Source organism: Staurois parvus, unplaced genomic scaffold (assembly GCF_062004578.1).
Source record: "Staurois parvus isolate SC_StPar_1 unplaced genomic scaffold, SC_StPar_1.0 ptg000779l, whole genome shotgun sequence".
Classification (NCBI taxonomy): Eukaryota; Metazoa; Chordata; class Amphibia; order Anura; family Ranidae; genus Staurois; species Staurois parvus.
In genome coordinates, this window is record NW_028318575.1 from 851,912 (window position 1) to 875,775 (window position 23,864).

The 23,864-nt window shown below is 41.8% G+C and overlaps 1 protein-coding gene across 2 annotated transcripts in view; it reads left to right on the forward strand.

Annotated features, from left to right (window-relative positions):
* DGKB (diacylglycerol kinase beta) overlaps window positions 1-23,864 on the forward strand; it is a 784,212-nt gene that overhangs the window by 301,916 nt on the left and 458,432 nt on the right. For both annotated transcript variants that reach the window (XM_089654572.1, XM_089654573.1), the window contains 2 exons: window positions 19,998-20,086; window positions 21,721-21,837. In XM_089654572.1, coding sequence (XP_089510698.1) covers window positions 19,998-20,086; window positions 21,721-21,837 — 206 coding nt within the window. The remainder of the gene's footprint in view (window positions 1-19,997; window positions 20,087-21,720; window positions 21,838-23,864) is intronic.

Sequence of the window (23,864 nt, forward strand, 5' to 3'; positions counted from 1 at the left end):
AGACAAATCTTTCTGTGGGAACGGTGAACACAATGATGACAAAGTGAAGCCGGCTGTCCTAGGATGGTTCAGGCGTACTGACAAATCTTTCTATGCCAAAGCTTTCCAAGCATTAGTTAAATGCTGGGATAGGTGTATAAATGTAGCGGGGGAGTATGTTGAAAAATAAATGCAGTTTCCACTCCTTGAAATTTGTTCTTTTATTACATAAACTCAAAAGTCCCGGTTTGACTTGAACTCCCCTCGTAGAAAGAATATAGCCGCCTTCTAAATTTCAAATAGAATAGAACCAGATATTCTTCACATTGAATGTGGATTGATTTGATATTTTCGATTAGAATGAGATTCGAATACTTCTATTCCATTGGAAAACGTTGAATCTGGTCGAAAACGAATAAACAAAATTAAATGACACTAAACTGAACAAAACAACTTTCATTACAAATGCAACAAATTGAAATTAGTAAGTTAAAGTGGTTGTGAAGGCTCAAGGTTGTACACCGTCATGCATTCTATGCGTGAAAGTAAAAAACCTTCTGTGTGCGGCTTCCCCCTCAGCCCCCCCTAATACTCACCTGAGCTCCCTCTTGATCCAGCAATGTGCCCTGCGGTCCTGGCCAGGGGCGGACTGACAACTCATGGGGCCCCTGGGCAATAGGGGATCATGGGGCCCCTGTGTCCTTGCCCAAACTCAAAAAAGCCTATGAAAAAGGTACCAGGGGCATCTCATGGGGCCCCCTACTGACCCCAGGCCCTCGGGAAGTGCCCGAGTTTCCAAATGGTCAGTCCCGCAAGCTCCCTGGTCCCGGCTATCCCAGGACTCCCTCTCCTAATTGGCTGAGACAGAAGTGGGAGCTAGTGACATGCACAGCCAGTGAGCCAATGAGAAGAGAGAGGGGGTGGCTCTATGTGTGAATGGATACATGGAGCAGCAGGTGCCCCCATAGCAAGTAGCTTGCTGTGGGGACACCCAACAAGAGGGAGGAGCCAGGAGACCTGGTAGGGGACCTGAGAAGAATAGGATTCAGGCTGTTCTGTGCAAAACCAGTACACACAGCAGGTAAGTAGAGGCATGTCTGTTATGTAACCTCCCTGGCGGTATTCCTGAGTGTAGCTCGGGGTAAAATTTCAGCACCACAAGTGGTAACCCCGAGCTACACTCGGGCTTACCATGCGGCGCTGTTCTGGGATTCCTCGATCACTTACCTTGTCCTGCGCTCCCGCGATGTCCCCCCTGCAGTGTCCCCTGTAATGTCCTCCGGTGGATGCTGGCATCTGTCTTCCGGGTTCCGTCCCCTGCGAGTGTCGGGACGTACGGGGGACGGAACTGGCGGGAAATTTGAAAATGACAAAAAGTGACATTCACTAATACACTAAAATCACATAGTATTCCATTCCTGTATCAACCTATTTCACATACATTTTGTCCCGAGTGCTTTGTCCGGCGCCCTGCCTGCATTATTACTGTTCTTTCTGCCTGGAAACTGAGAAACGTCCATGGCGTCCAAAAAGCGTCCCTTTAGGTCAAAATCGGTTTTAGACCGGCTAGAGAACAGCGATAGTAAATCAGAACCACTTGCAGAATTGAGTGATAATGATTCGTGGGGGAAATTCCTCATCAGACACTGAAAACGATTTTGTGACTTTGCTCAGTGATGTGCGAACTTGGCGCTATATTTCACATTTCAGTGTTTTTGGTTTGGTTATATTATTGAATTAAATTTATTATTATTATATTATTTTTTATGATTATTTATTATATTATAATTTATGATTTCGTCTTTCAAATTTTATCCTACCCAGGATGTTTACTAGACTCTTGTTCGGACAGATTTCAGTGAGTTATTCCTAAAAATTACAGGCCTACAATAAATAAATACATATTTCCATGCAAAAAAAATGTACCGCTTTGAGCACAGAAATATGGACATAATCAGACCACTAGGGAGGTTAAAAAAAAAGCCTTTAGAATCAGTTTAACAAATCTTTCCGAAACGAATTGAATTCTTTTGTTCTGCACATGTCTTGGGAGGCGAATGCTAATTTATGATTGCGTCTTAACTATTAAAAAAAATACATATTTCCATGTAAAAAAGTGTACCGCTTTGAGCACAGAAATATGGATATAATCAGACCGCTAGAGAGGTTAAAAAAAAAAAGCCTTTAGAATCACTTTAACAAATCTTTCCGAAACAAATTGAATTCTTTTGTTCTGCACACGTCTTGGAATGCGAATGCTAATTTATGATTGCGTCTTAACTATCGTTCAAAATCCATCTCCCTGTGTGTGTCATATTGATTGAATGGGATTGGTTATTCCTATCAGATGAGATCGATCAGAAAATAAATTGATCATTTATGAAAGCATGTATGGCTACGACAAGTCTCTGTCCAGTCATTTGAAATGAAGAGCTTTTCTTGCCACTATTCCCTTTTTAGCCATGAAAAAGGGTTAAAAAGGCACACCGCCAGTTTTTTTGGTTTTTTTTTTTCAAAATAATGCAACCCGGAGATGTTGAAAACTCCTGGGCCCGTGCTTCAAGTAAATCCCATAACTCACTTATCACCACCAGCAGCAGATATGCAGTAAAGACTTGACTTAATGTTTGCAGAAACTGTGCCAAAGCCACAAGCCTCCACCGCAAAAAAAAAAACTTTGAAGAGGGAAAATAAAGTAACCAGAGAGCCTTAAGTAATGCGATGATAATATTTATTAGTGACAGAGGAATTTACAGAGTGTCCCATCTTAAAAGACCAATAACTTTAGTTATAACTTTTGTTTTAAGAGAAAAAGCAAATATAAGATTTATTATTATTATTATTATTATTATTATTATACAGGATTTATATATTATTATTATTATTATACAGGATTTATATATTATTATACAGGATTTATATATTATTATTATTATACAGGATTTATATATTATACAGGATTTATATATTATTATTATTATTATACAGGATTTATATATTATTATACAGGATTTATATATTATTATTATTATACAGGATTTATATATTATACAGGATTTATATATTATTATTATTATTATACAGGATTTATATATTATACAGGATTTATATATTATTATTATACAGGATTTATATATTATTATACAGGATTTATATATTATTATTATTATACAGGATTTATATATTATACAGGATTTATATATTATTATTATTATTATTATACAGGATTTATATATTATTATACAGGATTTATATATTATTATTATTATACAGGATTTATATATTATTATTATTATACAGGATTTATATATTATACAGGATTTATATATTATTATTATTATTATACAGGATTTATATATTATACAGGATTTATATATTATTATTATTATTATTATTATTATTATTATACAGGATTTATATATTATTATACAGGATTTATATATTATTATTATTATACAGGATTTATATATTATTATTATTATTATACAGGATTTATATAGCGCCAACAGTTTGCTCAGCGCTTTACAATATAAAGGGAGACAATACAGCAACAATACAGTTCAATACAAGAGGGTTAGGAGGGCCTGATCCTGGGAGCTTACAATCTAAGAGACATAATATATAAATATATACTGTAATTAAATGTATTATTGTTTTTTCTTATTGTAATCTTTATTGAAATTTTAACAGTTACATAAAAAAAATATAAAAAAATAAAAACATAGTTAAAGCCAAACAATGGCTATGAAAGAAGTAACAGTAGTGGAAATACAATATACGTATTGTACCAAACTTTTCATAGACAGATCAAGCAGTTTTCCTGTAGGTGTGAATAAAGGTCAGTGAATTCAGATTTGGGTGGCTTTTTTTGAACTTTTTGAAGCCAGGATCTGGAAAACACAAATATATGTTTGCTATATTTGTCACTCTTTTTGATACTCTTTTGGTATGTTGTACGCTTATTTTGGCTTTGTTGATATAATTTTAGAATTATTTGTTTTTTCCGCCCAAAAAGGGGGGAAAATGTCAGTGCGTCTTATGGAGCGAATATAAAGCGGCCGGTCCGGTATTTCCGCCACCACCTTGTCAGAATGCCGGCCGCTCAGCTGTTCTCTGCTGCAGGACCTTACCTGTTCCTCGGTCCAGCGCAGTACAGTCTTCCCGCACTGGCATCTGTGACAGCCGGGTGCCCGCTGTGCATGCGTGAGAAGCGCTGCGCTTTGTGAATGGTCTGTCGTCTTCTGGGATACATGACAGGTCCCAGAAGATGCCGTGCCATTCACAAAGTGCATGCGCAGTGGGCACCCGGCTGTCACAGCCGGGTGCCCACAGTAAAGGGAGGACAGCTCCGCGGAAGTGGGAGCGGGTACCTGTCAAATTCAGGTACCCACTACCCCTCCCTCCCTAAAGGTCCGCAGTCTCTGGTCATCTCCTGTACTGTCTGCAGTCTCTGGTCATCTGTACAGTCCACAGTCTCTGGTCATCCCCTGTACTATGTCCGCAGTCTCTGGTCATCCCCTGTACTGTGTCCGCAGTCTCTGGTCATCCCCTGTACTGTGTCCGCAGTCTCTGGTCATCTCCTGTACTGTGTCCGCAGTCTCTGGTCATCTCCTGTACTATGTCCGCAGTCTCTGGTCATCCCCTGTACTGTGTCCGCAGTCTCTGGTCATCTCCTGTACTGTGTCTGCAGTCTCTGGTCATCTCCTGTACTGTGTCCGCAGTCTCTGGTCATCTCCTGTACTATGTCTGCAGTCTCTGGTCATCTCCTGTACTATGTCCGCAGTCTCTGGTCATCTCCTGTAACGTGTCCGCAGTCTCTGGTCATCTCCTGTACTGTGTCCGCAGTCTCTGGTCATCCCCTGTACTATGTCTGCAGTCTCTGGTCATCCCCTGTACTATGTCCGCAGTCTCTGGTCATCCCCTGTACTATGTCCGCAGTCTCTGGTCATCCCCTGTACTGTGTCCGCAGTCTCTGGTCATCTCCTGTACTATGTCCGCAGTCTCTGGTTATCCCCTGTACTGTGTCCGCAGTCTCTGGTCATCTCCTGTACTGTGTCTGCAGTCTCTGGTCATCTCCTGTACTGTGTCCGCAGTCTCTGGTCATCCCCTGTACTGTGTCCGCAGTCTCTGGTCATCTCCTGTACTGTGTCCGCAGTCTCTGGTCATCTCCTGTACTATGTCCGCAGTCTCTGGTCATCCCCTGTACTGTGTCCGCAGTCTCTGGTCATCTCCTGTACTGTGTCTGCAGTCTCTGGTCATCTCCTGTACTGTGTCCGCAGTCTCTGGTCATCTCCTGTACTATGTCTGCAGTCTCTGGTCATCTCCTGTACTATGTCCGCAGTCTCTGGTCATCTCCTGTAACGTGTCCGCAGTCTCTGGTCATCTCCTGTACTGTGTCCGCAGTCTCTGGTCATCCCCTGTACTATGTCTGCAGTCTCTGGTCATCCCCTGTACTATGTCCGCAGTCTCTGGTCATCCCCTGTACTATGTCCGCAGTCTCTGGTCATCCCCTGTACTGTGTCCGCAGTCTCTGGTCATCTCCTGTACTATGTCCGCAGTCTCTGGTTATCCCCTGTACTGTGTCCGCAGTCTCTGGTCATCTCCTGTACTGTGTCTGCAGTCTCTGGTCATCTCCTGTACTGTGTCCGCAGTCTCTGGTCATCTCCTGTACTGTGTCTGCAGTCTCTGGTCATCTCCTGTACTGTGTCCGCAGTCTCTGGTCATCTCCTGTACTGTGTCTGCAGTCTCTGGTCATCTCCTGTACTATGTCCGCAGTCTCTGGTCATCTCCTGTAACGTGTCCGCAGTCTCTGGTCATCTCCTGTACTGTGTCCGCAGTCTCTGGTCATCCCCTGTACTATGTCCGCAGTCTCTGGTCATCCCCTGTACTATGTCCGCAGTCTCTGGTCATCTCCTGTACTATGTCCGCAGTCTCTGGTCATCCCCTGTACTGTGTCCGCAGTCTCTGGTCATCTCCTGTACTGTGTCTGCAGTCTCTGGTCATCTCCTGTACTGTGTCCGCAGTCTCTGGTCATCTCCTGTACTATGTCTGCAGTCTCTGGTCATCTCCTGTACTATGTCCGCAGTCTCTGGTCATCTCCTGTAACGTGTCCGCAGTCTCTGGTCATCTCCTGTACTGTGTCCGCAGTCTCTGGTCATCCCCTGTACTATGTCTGCAGTCTCTGGTCATCCCCTGTACTATGTCCGCAGTCTCTGGTCATCCCCTGTACTATGTCCGCAGTCTCTGGTCATCCCCTGTACTGTGTCCGCAGTCTCTGGTCATCTCCTGTACTATGTCCGCAGTCTCTGGTTATCCCCTGTACTGTGTCCGCAGTCTCTGGTCATCTCCTGTACTGTGTCTGCAGTCTCTGGTCATCTCCTGTACTGTGTCCGCAGTCTCTGGTCATCCCCTGTACTGTGTCCGCAGTCTCTGGTCATCTCCTGTACTGTGTCCGCAGTCTCTGGTCATCTCCTGTACTATGTCCGCAGTCTCTGGTCATCCCCTGTACTGTGTCCGCAGTCTCTGGTCATCTCCTGTACTGTGTCTGCAGTCTCTGGTCATCTCCTGTACTGTGTCCGCAGTCTCTGGTCATCTCCTGTACTATGTCTGCAGTCTCTGGTCATCTCCTGTACTATGTCCGCAGTCTCTGGTCATCTCCTGTAACGTGTCCGCAGTCTCTGGTCATCTCCTGTACTGTGTCCGCAGTCTCTGGTCATCCCCTGTACTATGTCTGCAGTCTCTGGTCATCCCCTGTACTATGTCCGCAGTCTCTGGTCATCCCCTGTACTATGTCCGCAGTCTCTGGTCATCCCCTGTACTGTGTCCGCAGTCTCTGGTCATCTCCTGTACTATGTCCGCAGTCTCTGGTTATCCCCTGTACTGTGTCCGCAGTCTCTGGTCATCTCCTGTACTGTGTCTGCAGTCTCTGGTCATCTCCTGTACTGTGTCCGCAGTCTCTGGTCATCTCCTGTACTGTGTCTGCAGTCTCTGGTCATCTCCTGTACTGTGTCCGCAGTCTCTGGTCATCTCCTGTACTGTGTCTGCAGTCTCTGGTCATCTCCTGTACTATGTCCGCAGTCTCTGGTCATCTCCTGTAACGTGTCCGCAGTCTCTGGTCATCTCCTGTACTGTGTCCGCAGTCTCTGGTCATCCCCTGTACTATGTCCGCAGTCTCTGGTCATCCCCTGTACTATGTCCGCAGTCTCTGGTCATCTCCTGTACTGTGTCCGCAGTCTCTGGTCATCCCCTGTACTATGTCCGCAGTCTCTGGTCATCCCCTGTACTATGTCCGCAGTCTCTGGTCATCCCCTGTACTATGTCCGCAGTCTCTGGTCATCCCCTGTACTGTGTCCGCAGTCTCTGGTCATCTCCTGTACTGTGTCCGCAGTCTCTGGTCATCTCCTGTACTGTGTCCGCAGTCTTTGGTCATCTCCTGTACTGTGTCTGCAGTCTCTGGTCATCTCCTGTACTGTGTCCGCAGTCTCTGGTCATCTCCTGTACTGTGTCCGCAGTCTCTGGTCATCTCCTGTACTATGTCTGCAGTCCATTGGTTCAGAATATTTTTTTTCTTGTTTTTCTCCTGTAAAACCTAGGTGCCTAGGTGCGAAAAATACGGTCGTTTTTGTAGAGTTTTTTTGAATGTTCTTCCAGCAGAAAAAAAATGCTAAATGCTCCTAAACGCTTCAAAATGCTAATAACAGCTTAAAAAAACACTAGTGTGCATGGAGCCTAAAGAGTTTTATTACCCTAAAAACAAACAAAAGTCAACAGCTACAAATACTGTTAAAAGGACACTTACCTGTCCAGGGATCCAGCGCCATCCTCCCCTGGGCCGGTTCTTCATTGATCTTTGGGTCCCCAGCGCTGGTATGTTCAGTGTGAGAAATTGACTGTGACTTCTTGTGGCTCCCCACTGCGCATGTGTGAGCCGCGCTGTGCTTTGTGAATGGTCCCGCAGCCTTCTGGGACCTGTGACGTGTGCCGGAAGGCTGAGGGCAAAGATAAGGGAGCCAAACTTTCACTTGGATTGCTCAGGCGATCAGGGTGGAAGTTGTAGCAGATACTCGTCTAACCCCCCCCCCCCCCCCAAAAAAAAAAATAAAGTGCCAAAATTTAAAGAGGAGGAGGCAGACAACAGGACTTCCTGTCTTGGGAGAAGTTCTGCTTTAAGTACCTAATGTGGTTTGGTATCGGCTTCATGCAGTCCCTGCACACCTGAGCTGCAGCTTGAGAATGTCAAGGTCCTACCTTTTCCCAGAGGTTATGCTGCTCCATGTGCTGGCATCCATCTTGGTTTTCTGCAGAGCATGGTGGGAGTCTTTTATGCCTTCAGGCCTCTGCGGTCCATCCCCCAGAGGGGTGTGGTTGATCACATATAAGCCCGTTGTCCGCACGTGCCCTTTGCATTCGTGTCTTGTGTGTTAGTGTGACTATAGCTCTGTTTAAACTCTTATGGCTCTCCTGAAATCTGACTCGGCTTTTGACTGACCATTCTCTGCGGTTTCCATTGATCTGACCTTCCGTTGCTGAACTCGGCCTGTGACCTGTTATTCTTGTCTACCGTTCTGTACCGTTTGTCCCGTTGTTATCGACCCAGCCTGCCCGACTACTCTTTGTCTATCTGGTCCCTACCAGCTACATGCCATTGGCGGCGGCCTTTACCGCAGCTGGGCTGTCTCTGGGGCCGCGACCTGGTTCCTGGCTGCGTCAAGTCCATCCCCACCATCAGGGGCCCTGGTGAAGGGCAGCCTGGGACTTAGACTCTGTGCCCTGAGGGACTCCGGTCTGTGGGTGGTAGTTGTCGTCAGTCAGTGCATGACCCTGCCCTGACAGAGAACTGGAGAAGCCTCATAAGCAGCCAATCAGGTGCCTGCTGCAGTGTAAGGACCTAACCGGCAGAAGGAGCCAGCAGAGTGATATAGAGATGAACTCATCAATTTGCTGCTTCTACATTCATTGTTCGATCACAGGCTGGAGAAGGGACAAGACTTGCAAGTGTCACCTAAGGGCTGCAGAGAAAACAAACTTAGAGCGCTGCTCAAAGTTGAGGAAAAACCGATCCCACTGGTCCCCAGAGATAGGGGTGCAGGCTCCAGCATTCACTCATCCAGTAGTGATTAATTAATAATGAAGAGAAATTCGCACTCCCAACCCAACTGAAGTGTGACTATGTAAGTTAAAAGGCCTCAGACAGTTCTCCTGCATAGGCCATGCCAACTCATGCATTTCGCACCACCCATCGGGGCTTAGTCAGTTCGACAGGTTATGGGGAATCCCATGCTACACATCCCTATCCAAGTTCATTGTTCCCGTACTGGCAAATCTTTCTATGCCAACGCTTTCCGGGCATTAGTTAAACACTGGGATAAATGTATGAATGTAGCAGGGGAGTATGTCGAAGAATAAATGCAGTTTCCAACGCTTGACCTTTGTTCTTTTATTTATATAAACTCAAAACGCCCTGACTTCACTTGAACACCCCTCCTATATTTAGTGGCATTTTTTTGTCTTAACCAAATTCATATTCCAATCACAGTACTCAAGAGTCATTCGTTTTTAAGTTTTCTTTCCTTAAAATGGTTCACTTACCAAATTTGCTTACAAAATTTTCTGAGTTCCTTAAAAACCAATGACCCCACTCACCCAGTTTTGTTAAAAGTTCATATAAACTTTTTAAGTAGCATCAAACTCGCTCTTCCTAGCCACTTGCTGTTGCCCTCCAGTCAGTCAAGAAACAGGAACCAATGGGCATCCTGATTTTATTGACTGGCAGTGGTTCAAGGAATCATGGGATGAGGCCTTCTGTGTGACATCCTTCTTTCATAGCAGGGGTTTCCAAACAAATTGCCAGTTTACTGTTCTTTGGGCTTTAGGGAGCTGTACTGTGATGGGGGGGGGGGGGGGTATAGTAGAAATTGCTCCAGTGTTAGTGGGAATAGAAATTGTACCCCATGATTGGTGTCAGTGGGAGTAATCGTATTCCACAATTGGTGTCAGTGGAAGGCATAAAGGCATAGTGCCACATTGCTGGCGTCATTGGGAAAAATAGTGTCCCATCTTTGGTGTCAGTGTTAAGAATAGTGCCCCATCATTGGTATCAGTGGTAGAAATAGCATCCCATCATTGGTATCAGTGGGAGGAATAGTGCCCCATCATTGGTATCAGTGGGAGGAATAGTGCCCCATCATTGGTATCAGTGGGAGGAATAGTGCCCTATCACTGGTATCAGTGGGAGGAATAGTGCCCTATCATTGGTGTCAGTGGGAGGAATAGTGCCCCATCATTGGTATCAGTGGGAGGAATAGTGCCCCATCATTGGTGTCAGTGGGAGGAATAGTGCCCCATCATTGGTGTCAGTGGGAGGAATAGTGCCCCATCATTGGTATCAGTGGGAGGAATAGTGCCCCATCATTGGTATCAGTGGGAGGAATAGTGTCCCATCTTTGGTGTCAGTGGAAGGAATAGTGCCCCATCATTGGTGTCAGTGGGAGGAATAGTGCCCCATGATTGGTATCAGTGGGAGGAATAGTGCCCCATCATTGGTATCAGTGGGAGGAATAGTGCCCCATCATTGGTATCAGTGGTAGAAATAGCGTCCCATCATTGGTATCAGTGGGAGGAATAGTGCCCCATCATTGGTATCAATGGTAGGAATAGCATCCCATCATTAGTATCAGTGGGAGGAATAGTTTCCCATCATTATTATTATTATTATACTTATTATTATTATACAGGATTTATATAGCGCCAAGAGTCATTCGTTTTTAAGTTTTCTTTCCTTAAAATGGTTCACTTACCAAATTTGCTTACAAAATTTTCTGAGTTCCTTAAAAACCGATGACCCCACTCACCCAGTTTTGTTAAAAGTTCATATAAACTTTCTAAGTAGCATCAAACTCGCTCTTCCCACTTACAATCAGCACAACATGTCTTGTTTTCGAAGTAATGACATTGATACTACAATGTCATATTTTTTTTTTTTCCTTAATGTGCCTGGAAAATCAAATGTTCGAAGCAGATGGTGTATTCCGGAAAGCAACAAATTGGCGCAATGAAGACATAGTGGTGTTGTTGTAGGTTACAAATGAACTTGTACCGAGTACATGGCATCTATGACAACACTTGCTATCTGGAAATGGACTAATCAGCTATTTAAGGATCAGATAAACCAATAGACGAAGGATCATAAACTCATATGGCTTTTACTTTCTTGCTTGCCAGCTGCTCATAAGCATATATTTTGGAAAATGTAGATATTTTATTAACAAATGACACCAGTCCATTTGGCTGCCATCAATTTGTCTTCAAAGTGCTCATCATTCGGGGGGTCATTTTTTAAAAATTTTACTTGGGAACTAATTGAGTTACACATTTCCTGCCATGCTCTGATAAGGTTTTCTCGTTTTATATGCATAATGTTTCCTGTAATTATCGACCTTCTGAAGCCTACTGAAACAACAGTCCAAGCTGAGATATATTGGTCCTAGTGTGTTGTGTTGTCTGGAAACACTCTCGTGTTCTGCTTGGATTGAAGACATCTTATATCACTATTTCATATCGTCAGACTTTAGGATTATATATATATAAAGCAACCATTTAGTTTACCTTTATGTTGCTTTGAAAGTCATAAAATTGTTTTAAAAAATAACAAACAAATGATCAATCTTAACTAATCAGCTCAACTATTCAGCTCTCTGGTGACCAATATTCACTTGGGCCCTTTTTTTGTTCACGTGTGGACCCCATGTTCTGTATCCAAGTGTAGACATCCAAGCCACTTGCTGTTGCCCTCCAGTCAGTCAAGAAACAGGAACCAATAGGCATCCTGATTTTATTGACTGGCAGTGGTTCAAGGAATCATGGGATGAGGCCTTCTGTGTGACATCCTTCTTTCATAGCAGGGGTTTCCAAACAAAGGGCCAGTTTCCTGTTTTTTGGGCTTTAGGGAGCTGTACTGTGACTGGGGGGGTATAGTAGAAATTGCTCCAGTGTTAGTGGGAATAGAAATTGTACCCCATGATTGGTGTCAGTGGGAGTAATCGTATCCCACAATTGGTGTCAGTGGAAGGCATAAAGGCATAGTGCCACATTGCTGGCGTCATTGGGAAAAATAGTGTCCCATCTTTGGTGTCAGTGTTAAGAATAATGTCCCATCATTGGTATCAGTGGTAGGAATAGTGCCCCATCATTGGTATCAGTGGGAGGAATAGTGTCCCATCATTGGTGTCAGTGGGAGGAATAGTGCCCCATCATTGGTATCAGTGGGAGGAATAGTGCCCCATCATTGGTATCAGTGGGAGGAATAGTGCCCCATCAGTGATGTCATTGGGAGGAATAGTGCCCCATCATTGGTGTCAGTAGGAGGAATAGTGCCCCATCATTGGTATCAGTGGGAGGAATAGTGTCCCATCATTGGTATCAGTGGGAGGAATAGTGCCCCATCATTGGTATCAGTGGGAGGAATAGTGCCCCATCATTGGTATCAGTGGGAGGAATAGTGTTCCATCATTGGTATCAGTAGGAGGAATAGTGCCCCATCATTGGTATCAGTGGGAGGAATAGTGTCCCATCACTGATATCAGTGGGAGGAATAGTGTCCCATCATTGGCATCAGTGGGAGGAATAGTGTCCCATCATTGGTATCAGTGGGAGGAATACTGCCCCATCATTGGTATCAGTGGGAGGAATAGTGTTCCATCATTGGTATCAGTAGGAGGAATAGTGCCCCATCATTGGTATCAGTGGGAGGAATAGTGTCCCATCATTGGTATCAGTGGGAGGAATAGTGCCCCATCATTGGTATCAGTGGGAGGAATAGTGTTCCATCATTGGTATCAGTAGGAGGAATAGTGCCCCATCATTGGTATCAGTGGGAGGAATAGTGTCCCATCACTGATATCAGTGGGAGGAATAGTGTCCCATCATTGGCATCAGTGGGAGGAATAGTGTCCCATCATTGGTATCAGTGGGAGGAATACTGCCCCATCATTGGTATCAGTGGGAGGAATAGTGTTCCATCATTGGTATCAGTGGGAGGAATAGTGCCCCATCATTGTTATCAGTGGGAGTAATAGTGTCCCATCATTGGTATCAGTGGGAGGAATAGTGTCCCATCATTGGTGTCAGTGGGAGGAATAGTGCTCCATCATTGTTATCAGTGGGAGGAATTGTGCTCCATCATTGGTATCAGTGGGAGGAATAGTGTCCCATCATTGGTATCAATGGGAGTAATAGTGTCCCATCATTGGTATCAGTGGGAGGAATAGTGTCCCATCATTGGTATCAGTGGGAGGAATAGTTTCCCATCATTGGTATCAGTGGGAGAAATAGTGCCCCATCATTGGTATCAGTGGGAGGAATAGTGTCCCATCATTGGTATTAGTGGGAGGAATAGTGTCCCATCATTGGTATCAGTGGGAGGAATAGTGTCCCATCATTGGTATCAGTGGGAGGAATAGTGTCCCATCATTGGTATCAGTGGGAGGAATAGTGTCCCATCATTGGTGTCAGTGGGAGGAATAGTGCGCAATCATTGGTATCAGTGGGAGGAATAGTGTCCCATCATTGGTGTCAGTGGGAGGAATTATGCCCCATCATTGATGTAAATGTTAGGTATAATACCTAACTGTTTGTGTCAGCATATAGTGTCTCATTGTTGGTGTCAGTGAGAGGAATTGTGTCAAAGGGCCAGATAAAGTCAAGCAAAGGGCCTTATGCGGCCCGGGGGCCATACAGTAGTTTAGAGACCACTGCTTTATAGGAAAGTCTCTAATGACCACTGAAGGCAAGGGATCGCCATTAGGTCATGCATCCTGCTGAGTGGGAGGCTTATAAATTGCACCATGTAGTATACTGGCTATTGTTCCCAAGGACCCCTTTTCCAGTTCAAGCAAACTTCAGCAATCAGGTGAGTCCGTAATCTTTTGTCAAATATTCATGGATCAGCCTCATCCAGTGTGAATCCTAACTGATTCACTGATTTGCACATCATTACTGATTTTTCCACTCAGTGGGCCAGTTTACACAATGTCTTGCCATACACAAGCCAAAAACTGAAATGAGGCTTGGGCGGTAAGCTAAGGGGTGGAACAGTGAAGTATTTAGGTGAAATTATAGGAGAAAAAACCTCAGGGTAGACATCAGAAGTGTGGCAGTGGTGTTTTCTGATGGCGAGAAGGTGGGGCAATGGCACAGAGACAAACATTTTCTTCCTCTTATTGCTACACAACAGTAATGAGTAGAGATGAGCGAATCGAACCAGGCGAAGTGGAATTCGTTTCGAATTTCAGGAAAAATTCGATTCGCGTCGAATCCGAATATTTGCATACTTCGGGTGCGCGAATCGGATTTTTCCCGATCAGCCGGCAAAAGTGTCCCTGCAGAGAGCTCCGCTATTTCTGACAGTTCTCTGACAGTTCCTTCACATGTACAGCGGTTGAAACATTGTATCTATTTGTTTCCATTTAGGATACAGATGTTTTTATTCGGAAATAAATAGATACAATGTTTCAACCGCTGTAAATGTGAAGGAACTGTCAGAGAACTGTCAGAAATAGCGGAGCTCTCTGCAGATACACTTTTTGCTGTACTGGAATACTTCTTCTTTTCATTCTTCTTTTCATTCTTCTCATTCTTCTTTTCATTCTTCTTTTCATTCTTCTTTTCATTCTTCTTTTCATTCTTCTTCTTCTTTTCATTCTTCTCATTCTTCTTTTCTTCTTCATGAAAAGAAGAATGAGAAGAAGAATGAAAAGAAGAATGAGAAGAAGAATGAAAAGAAGAATGAGAAGAAGAATGAGAAGAATGAAAAGAAGAATGAGAAGAATGAAAAGAAGAATGAAAAGAAGAAGAATGAGAAGAAGAAGAAGAATGAAAAGAAGAAGAAGAATCTTTTCATTCTTCTCATTCTTCTTTTCATTCTTCTTCTTTTCATTCTTCTTCTTCTTTTCATTCTTCTTTTCATTCTTCTTCTTCTTTTCATTCTTCTCATTCTTCTTTTCATTCTTCTTCTTCTTCTTTTCATTCTTCTTCTTCTTTCCATTCTTCTTTTCATTCTTCTTCTTCTTCTTTTCATTCTTCTTCTTCTTCTTTTCATTCTTCTTTTCATTCTGCTTCTTCTTTTCATTCTTCTTCTTCTTCTTTTCATTCTTCTCATTCTTCTTTTCATTCTTCTTTTCATTCTTCTTCTCATTCTTCTTTTCATTCTTCTTCTTTTCATTCTTCTTTTCATTCTTCTCATTCTTCTTTTCTTCTTCATGAAAAGAAGAATGAGAGAAGGAATGAAAAGAAGAATGAGAAGAAGAATGAAAAGAAGAATGAGAAGAAGAATGAGAAGAATGAAAAGAAGAATGAAAAGAAGAATGAAAAGAAGAAGAATGAGAAGAAGAAGAAGAATGAAATAAATAAATAGATACAATGTTTCAACCGCTGTAAATGTGAAGGAACTGTCAGAGAACTGTCAGAAATAGCGGAGCTCTCTGCAGATACACTTTTTGCTGTACTGGAATACTTCTTCTTTTCATTCTTCTTTTCATTCTTCTCATTCTTCTTTTCATTCTTCTTTTCATTCTTCTTTTCATTCTTCTTTTCATTCTTCTTCTTCTTTTCATTCTTCTCATTCTTCTTTTCTTCTTCATGAAAAGAAGAATGAGAAGAAGAATGAAAAGAAGAATGAGAAGAAGAATGAAAAGAAGAATGAGAAGAAGAATGAGAAGAATGAAAAGAAGAATGAGAAGAATGAAAAGAAGAATGAAAAGAAGAAGAATGAGAAGAAGAAGAAGAATGAAAAGAAGAAGAAGAATCTTTTCATTCTTCTCATTCTTCTTTTCATTCTTCTTCTTTTCATTCTTCTTCTTCTTTTCATTCTTCTTTTCATTCTTCTTCTTCTTTTCATTCTTCTCATTCTTCTTTTCATTCTTCTTCTTCTTCTTTTCATTCTTCTTCTTCTTTCCATTCTTCTTTTCATTCTTCTTCTTCTTCTTTTCATTCTTCTTCTTCTTCTTTTCATTCTTCTTTTCATTCTGCTTCTTCTTTTCATTCTTCTTCCTCTTCTTTTCATTCTTCTCATTCTTCTTTTCATTCTTCTTTTCATTCTTCTTCTCATTCTTCTTTTCATTCTTCTTCTTTTCATTCTTCTTTTCATTCTTCTCATTCTTCTTTTCTTCTTCATGAAAAGAAGAATGAGAGAAGGAATGAAAAGAAGAATGAAAAGAAGAATGAGAAGAATGAAAAGAAGAAGAAGAATGAAAAGAAGAATGAGAAGAAGAATGAAAAGAAGAATGAGAAGAAGAATGAGAAGAAGAATGAAAAGAAGAATGAAAAGAATGAAAAGAAGAATGAGAAGAATGAAAAGAAGAATGAAAAGAATGAAAAGAAGAAGAAGAATGAAAAGAAGAATGAAAAGAAGAAGAAGAAGAATCTTTTCATTATTCTCATTCTTCTTTTCATTCTTCTTTTCATTCTTCTTCTTCTTCTTTTCATTCTTCTTCTTCTTTTCATTCTTCTTTTCATTCTTCTTCTTCTTCTTTTCATTCTTCTTCTTCTTTTCATTCTTCTTTTCATTCTTCTTCTTCTTCTTTTCATTCTTCTTCTTCTTCTTTTCATTCTTCTTTTCATTCTTCTTCTTCTTTTCATTCTTCTTCTTCTTCTTTTCATTCTTCTTTTCATTCTTCTCATTCTTCTTTTCATTCTTCTCATTCTTCTTTTCATTCTTCTTTTCATTCTTCTTCTCATTCTTCTTTTCATTCTTCTTCTTCTTCTTTTCATTCTTCTTTTCATTCTTCTCATTCTTCTTTTCTTCTTCATGAAAAGAAGAATGAGAAGAAGAATGAAAAGAAGAATGAAAAGAAGAATGAGAAGAAGAATGAAAAGAAGAATGAAAAGAAGAAGAAGAAGAATGAAAAGAAGAATGAGAAGAAGAATGAAAAGAAGAATGAAAAGAAGAATGAGAAGAATGAAAAGAAGAATGAAAAGAAGAAGAAGAATGAAAAGAAGAATGAGAAGAAGAATGAAAAGAAGAATGAGAAGAATGTAAAGAAGAATGAAAAGAAGAATGAAAAGAAGAATGAAAAGAAGAATGAAAAGAAGAAGAAGAAGAATCTTTTCATTCTTCTCATTCTTCTTTTCATTCCTCTTCTTCTTCTTCTTCTTTTCATTCTTCTTCTTCTTTTCATTCTTCTTCTTCTTCTTTTCATTCTTCTCATTCTTCTTTTCATTCTTCTTCTTCTTCTTTTCATTCTTCTTCTTCTTTCCATTCTTCTTTTCATTCTTCTTCTTCTTCTCATTCTTCTTTTCATTCTTCTTCTTCTTTTCATTCTTCTTCTTCTTTTCATTCTTCTTTTCATTCTTCTCATTCTTCTTTTCATTCTTCTCATTCTTCTTTTCATTCTTCTTCTTCTTTTCATTCTTCTTCTTCTTCTTTTCATTCTTCTTTTCATTCTTCTTCTTCTTTTCATTCTTCTTCTTCTTTTCATTCTTCTTTTCATTCTTCTCATTCTTCTTTTCATTCTTCTCATTCTTCTTTTCATTCTTCTTTTCATTCTTCTTCTCATTCTTCTTTTCATTCTTCTTCTTTTCATTCTTCTTTTCATTCTTCTCATTCTTCTTTTCTTCTTCATGAAAAGAAGAATGAGAAGAAGAATGAAAAGAAGAATGAAAAGAAAAAGAAGAATGAAAAGAAGAATGAGAAGAAGAATGAAAAGAAGAATGAAAAGAAGAATGAGAAGAATGAAAAGAAGAATGAAAAGAAGAAGAAGAATGAAAAGAAGAATGAGAAGAAGAATGAAAAGAAGAATGAGAAGAGGAATGAGAAGAATGAAAAGAAGAATGAGAAGAATGAAAAGAAGAAGAAGAAGAATGAAAAGAAGAAGAAGAAGAATGAAAAGAAGAATGAAAAGAAGAATGAGAAGAAGAATGAAAAGAAGAATGAGAAGAATGAAAAGAAGAAGAAGAATGAAAAGAAGAATGAGAAGAAGAATGAGAAGAAGATTGAGAAGAAGAATGAAAAGAAGAATGAGAAGAATGAAAAGAAGAATGAAAAGAAGAAGAAGAAGAATGAAAAGAAGAAGAAGAATGAAAAGAAGAAGAATCTTTTCATTCTTCTCATTCTTCTTTTCATTCTTCTTCTTCTTCTTTTCATTCTTCTTCTTCTTCTGAGGATGAGGATGAGGATGAAGAAGAAGAAGAAGAAGTAGGATGAAAATAAGAAGAATTCCAAGCTGGCAAAAAGTGTATCTGCAGAGCTCCGCTAAGTGTATCTGCAGAGCTCAGCGGTTGAAACATTGTATCTATTTGTTTCCATTTATGGAAACAAATAGATACAATGTTTCAACCGCTGTATGGAGTGAATGTCAGAGAACTGTCAGAAATAGCGGAGCTCTGCAGATACACTTAGAGGAGCTCTGCAGATACACTTTTTGCCGGCTTGGAATTCTTCTTATTTTCATCATACTTCTTCTTCTTCTTCTTCTTCTTCATCCTCATCCTCATCCTCTTCTTCTTCTTCTGAGGATGAGGATGAAGAAGAAGAAGAAGAAGAAGAAGTAGGATGAAAATAAGAAGAATTCCAAGCCGGCAAAAAGTGTATCTGCAGAGCTCCTCTAAGTGTATCTCCAGAATAGAGGAGCTCTGCAGATACACTTTTTGCCGGCTTGGAATTCTTCTTATTTTCATCCTACTTCTTCTTCCTCTTCATCCTCATCCTCTTCTTCTTCTCATGAGGATGAGGATGAAGAAGAAGAAGAAGAAGAAGTAGGATGAAAATAAGAAGAATTCCAAGCCGGCAAAAAGTGTATCTGCAGAGCTCCTCTAAGTGTATCTGCAGAGCTCCGCTAAGTGTATCTGCAGAGCTCAGCGGTTGAAACATTGTATCTATTTGTTTCCATTTATGGAAACAAATAGATACAATGTTTCAACCGCTGTAAATGTGAATGTCAGAGAACTGTCAGAAATAGAGGAGCTCTGCAGATACACTTAGCGGAGCTCTGCAGATACACTTTTTGCCGGTTTGGAATTCTTCTTATTTTCATCCTACTTCTTCTTCTTCTTCTTCTTCATCCTCATCCTCAGAATAAGAAGAAGAGGATGAGGATGAAGAAGAAGAAGAAGAAGTAGGATGAAAATAAGAAGAATTCCAAGCCGGCAAAAAGTGTATCTGCAGAGCTCCACTAAGTGTATCTGCAGAGCTCCGCTAAGAAATAGCGGAGCTCTGCAGATACACTTTTTGCCGGCTTGGAATTCTCCTTCTTCTCATCCTTCTTCTTCTTCTCATCCTTCTTCTTCTTCTCATCCTTCTCCTTCTTCTCATCCTTCTTCTTCTTCTCATCCTTCTTCTTCTCATCCTTCTTCTTCTCATCCTTCTTCTTCTTCTCATCCTTCTTCTTCTTCTCATCCTTCTTCTTCTTCTCATCCTTCTCCTTCTTCTCATCCTTCTTCTTCTTCTCATCCTTCTTCTTCTCATCCTTCTCCTTCTTCTCATCCTTCTTCTCATCCTTCTCCTTCTTCTCATCCTTCTTCTCATCCTTCTCCTTCTTCTCATCCTTCTCCTTCTTCTCATCCTTCTCCTTCTCCTTCTTCTCATCCTTCTCCTTCTTCTCATCCTTCTCCTTCTTCTCATCCTTCTCCTTCTCCTTCTTCTCATCCTTCTCCTTCTTCTCATCCTTCTCCTTCTTCTCATCCTTCTCCTTCTTCTCATCCTTCTCCTTCTCCTTCTTCTCATCCTTCTCCTTCTCCTTCTTCTCATCCTTCTCCTTCTCCTTCCTCATCTCCAAGGGCATTTAAATTAAAGGTACAGTGTTCTGCACTAATTTAAAGGCTCTCTGAAGCCTAGAAACCCTTTTTATAAGTTAAATTCGTAGCGAATAAATTCACATCGAATCGAATTTCTTCCTCAAATTCGGCGAATCAGCCGAATCAAATTTTTGAATAATTCGCTCATCTCTAGTAATGAGCATCATTGGTGGATGGAGTATGCTTTACTCTAAGATTGCATATTTTTATTTATGCTTTTTTTTCTTTTGCAGTTTGCAAGTATACTGTCCATGAACGCTGTGTTTCAAGAGCACCCCCATCTTGCATTAAAACCTACGTAAAGTCAAAGAAGAACACAACCGTAAGTAGATATATATCGTGAAGGAAATGTGTATTTGATCCTCGGCTGATTTTGAATGTTTGCCCACTCACAAAGAAATGATCAGTCTAAAAATCGAATGGTAGGTGTATGTACTGTCAAATCTTGGTTGAGAATCTTCTTCCCTCAGCCAGGGCATGGAAAATGGGCCGTGGAAGGGTGTTCCAGCATGACAATGACCCAAAACATGCAGCCAAGGCAACAAAGGAGTGTCTCAAGAAGAAGCACATTAACCTCCTTGGCGGTATTCCCGAGTGTAGCTCGGGGTAGAATTTCTATACCAAGAACGGTAACCCCGAGCTACACTCGGGCTTACCATGCAGCGTTCTCTGGGGGTCCCTGCAGCACTTACCTTGTCCTTCGCTCCCACGATGGGTCCCCTGCAGCGTCCCCGTCCATCTCCTCCGGCGGATGCCGGCATCTGGCTTCCGTGTTCCGGTCCCTGTGACGTCGGAACGTTCGGGCGGAGGAACCGGCGGGAAATTTGAAATTTTTAAAAAATGACATTTTTGCTGTCATTGCTTTTTCACTGCATTTCACATACATTTTGTCCCCACTGCTTTGTCATGTGCCTTGCCTACATTTTGACTGATCTTTCTGCCTGGAAACTTAGAAAAGTCCATGGCGGCCAAAAAGCGTCCCTTTACGTCAAAAGCGGTTTTAGACCGGCTAGAGAACAGCGATAGTAAATCAGAACCACTTGCAGAATTGAGTGATAATGATTTGTGGGGAAATTCGTCATCAGACACTGAAAACGATTTTGCGACTTTGCTCAGCGATGTGCGAATTTGCCTCTGTATTTCAAATTTCAGTGTTTTTGGTTTGATTATATTATTGAATTAAATTTATTATTATATTATTATTTTTTATGATTATTTATTAAATTATAATTTATGATTTCGTGTTTCAAGTTTTATCATACCCGGGATGTTTAATAGACTCTTTTTCGGACAGATTTCAGTGAGTTATTCCTAAAAATTACAGCCTACAATAAAAAACTACATATTTCCATGCAAAAAAATGGTACCGCTTTCAGCACAAAAAATCGGAAAGAATCATACCGCCAGGGAGGTTAAGGTCCTGGAGTGGCCTAGCCCGTCTCTAGACCTTAATCCGATGGAAAATCTGTGGCGGGAGCTGAAAGTTTGAGTTGCCAAATGTCAGCCACCAAACCTTAATGACTTGGAGAGGATCTGCCAAGAGGAGTGGGCCAAAGACCCTCCTGAGATGTGTGAAAACCTGGTGGCCAACTCCAGGGAACGTCTGACCTCTGTGATTGCCAACAAGGGATTTGCCACCAAGTACTAAGTCATGTTTGTGAAGGGGATCAAATACTTATTTCCCTCATGAACATGCAAATCAGTCATCATTTGTTAGACATGCATTTCTGTTGCTATTCTGTCTCTCAGTGTTACAATACACCTACCATTCAATTTTTAGACTGATCATTTCTTTGTGAGTGGGAAAACATTCAAAATCAAAAAATCAAAAAAATTCAAAATCAGGGATCAAATACTTATTTCCTTCACTATATATATATATAAAAAAAAACAAAATTACTTTTCACCGACGAGTAAGAAAGATGTATTTTACTGGCTCTCTGCTCTTCTCCCCAGATCATGCACCATTTTTGGGTGGAAGGCAATTGCCCGACAAGATGTGAAAAATGTCACAAAGCCATTAAATGCTACCAAGGCCTCACAGGACTGCACTGTGTTTGGTGCCAGATTACAGTAAGTGGATGTGTTTGTTGGCTCCTAAATGTTATAGATTAAAATTATGAAAGTTACTTCTGCGTACTTCAACAACAGCCATAGTGGTCATGTGACTACTAAAGCGGTTCAAGCCTGGTGGGGAGGGAGGTTGAAATGTTTTGAATATTCGTTCAGGCAGCAACAATAACATTTGGGAAATATTTTTAGACTAATGGCTACAGTTCAAGATTTTATTACCTGCTCAGATTGCTATAAAATCTTCAAATCATTTGTTGAAGGCTTGGTTGTTTTAGAATGGCACTAACATTGGCAATTACACTGTTAATAATTACAAAAAAATTAAACAAACAGCATAAGAAAGTACATTTATAATCCTTGCAGAGTGTCAGGACCGGGATCTGAACCCGCAATGTCTGTTGCATCTGGCAGTAGCTCTTATTGCTGAAGCACCTGAGATGCTGGACAGCTCTCTGTCTGATCTAGAACAGGGGTCCTCAAACTTTTTAAACAGGGGGCCAGTTCACGGACCTTCACACTGTTGGGGGGATGGACTATAGTTTGAATAAAATATGAACATGGACACCGCCATGCATTGTACTCTGTAACGCACTGGATACTGCCATGAACTGTACACTAATACACTGAACACCGCAATGCACTGTACTCTGTAACGCACTGGATACCGCCATGCACTGTACTCTGTAACGCACTGGATACCACCATGCACTGTACACTAATACACTGAACACTGCAATGCACTGTACTCTGTAACGCACTGGACACCGCCATGCACTGTACTCTGTAACTCACTGGACACCGCCATGCACTGTACATTAATACACTGAACACTGCAATGCACTGTACTCTGTAACGCACTGGACACCGCCATGCACTGTACTCTGTAACGCACTGGACACCGCCATGCACTGTACTCTGTAACGCACTGGACACCGCCATGCACTGTACTCTGTAATGCACTGGACAACACCATGCACTGTACTCTGTAACGCACTGGATACCACCATGCACTGTACACTAATACACTGAACACTGCAATGCACTGTACTCTGTAACACACTGGACACCGCCATGCACTGTACTCTGTAATACACTGGACACCGCCATGCACTGTACTCTGTAATACACTGGACACCGCCATGCACTGTACTCTGTAACACACTGGACACCGCCATGCACTGTACTCTGTAACGCACTGGACACCGCCATGCACTGTACTCTGTAACGCACTGGACACCGCCATGCACTGTACTCTGTAACACACTGGACACCGCCATGCACTGTACTCTGTAATGCACTGGACACCACCATGCACTGTACTCTGTAACACACTGGATACCACCATGCACTGTACACTAATACACTGAACACTGCAATGCACTGTACTCTGTAACGCACTGGACACCGCCATGCACTGTACTCTGTAACTCACTGGACACCGCCATGCACTGTACATTAATACACTGAACACTGCAATGCACTGTACTCTGTAATGCACTGGACACCGCCATGCACTGTACTCTGTAACGCACTGGACACCGCCATGCACTGTACTCTGTAACGCACTGGACACCACCATGCACTGTACACTAATACACTGAACACCGCCATGCACTGTACTCTGTAACGCACTGGACACCGCCATGCACTGTACACTGATACACTGAACACCGCAATGCACTGTACCTGGGGCCTAGTGTGCTCTTCTCCTCTCCTGTAGCAGGTGAAATCAGGGGCATCCAGGCTGAGGACCCAGCGAGCAGCCTAGCTATTTGCCGGCTGGCGCTGTTTTTTATCTGTTTGTTTGTTTGTTTTTTTCCGATTTTTTTTTTTCGGCTGGCCCAGCAGGCCATATAAATGGCTCTGGCAGGCCATATGCAGCCCACGAGCTGTACTTTGAGGACCCCTGTCCTAGAACAATCTTGCCTTGTCTCTTGTTTCTGGTGAACCTTCAACTCGTTGCCCCTCCCATGAACTTCCTGATTTAAGGCCATGTCTCTGCATCTCCTGTTTGCCAGATTATTGAG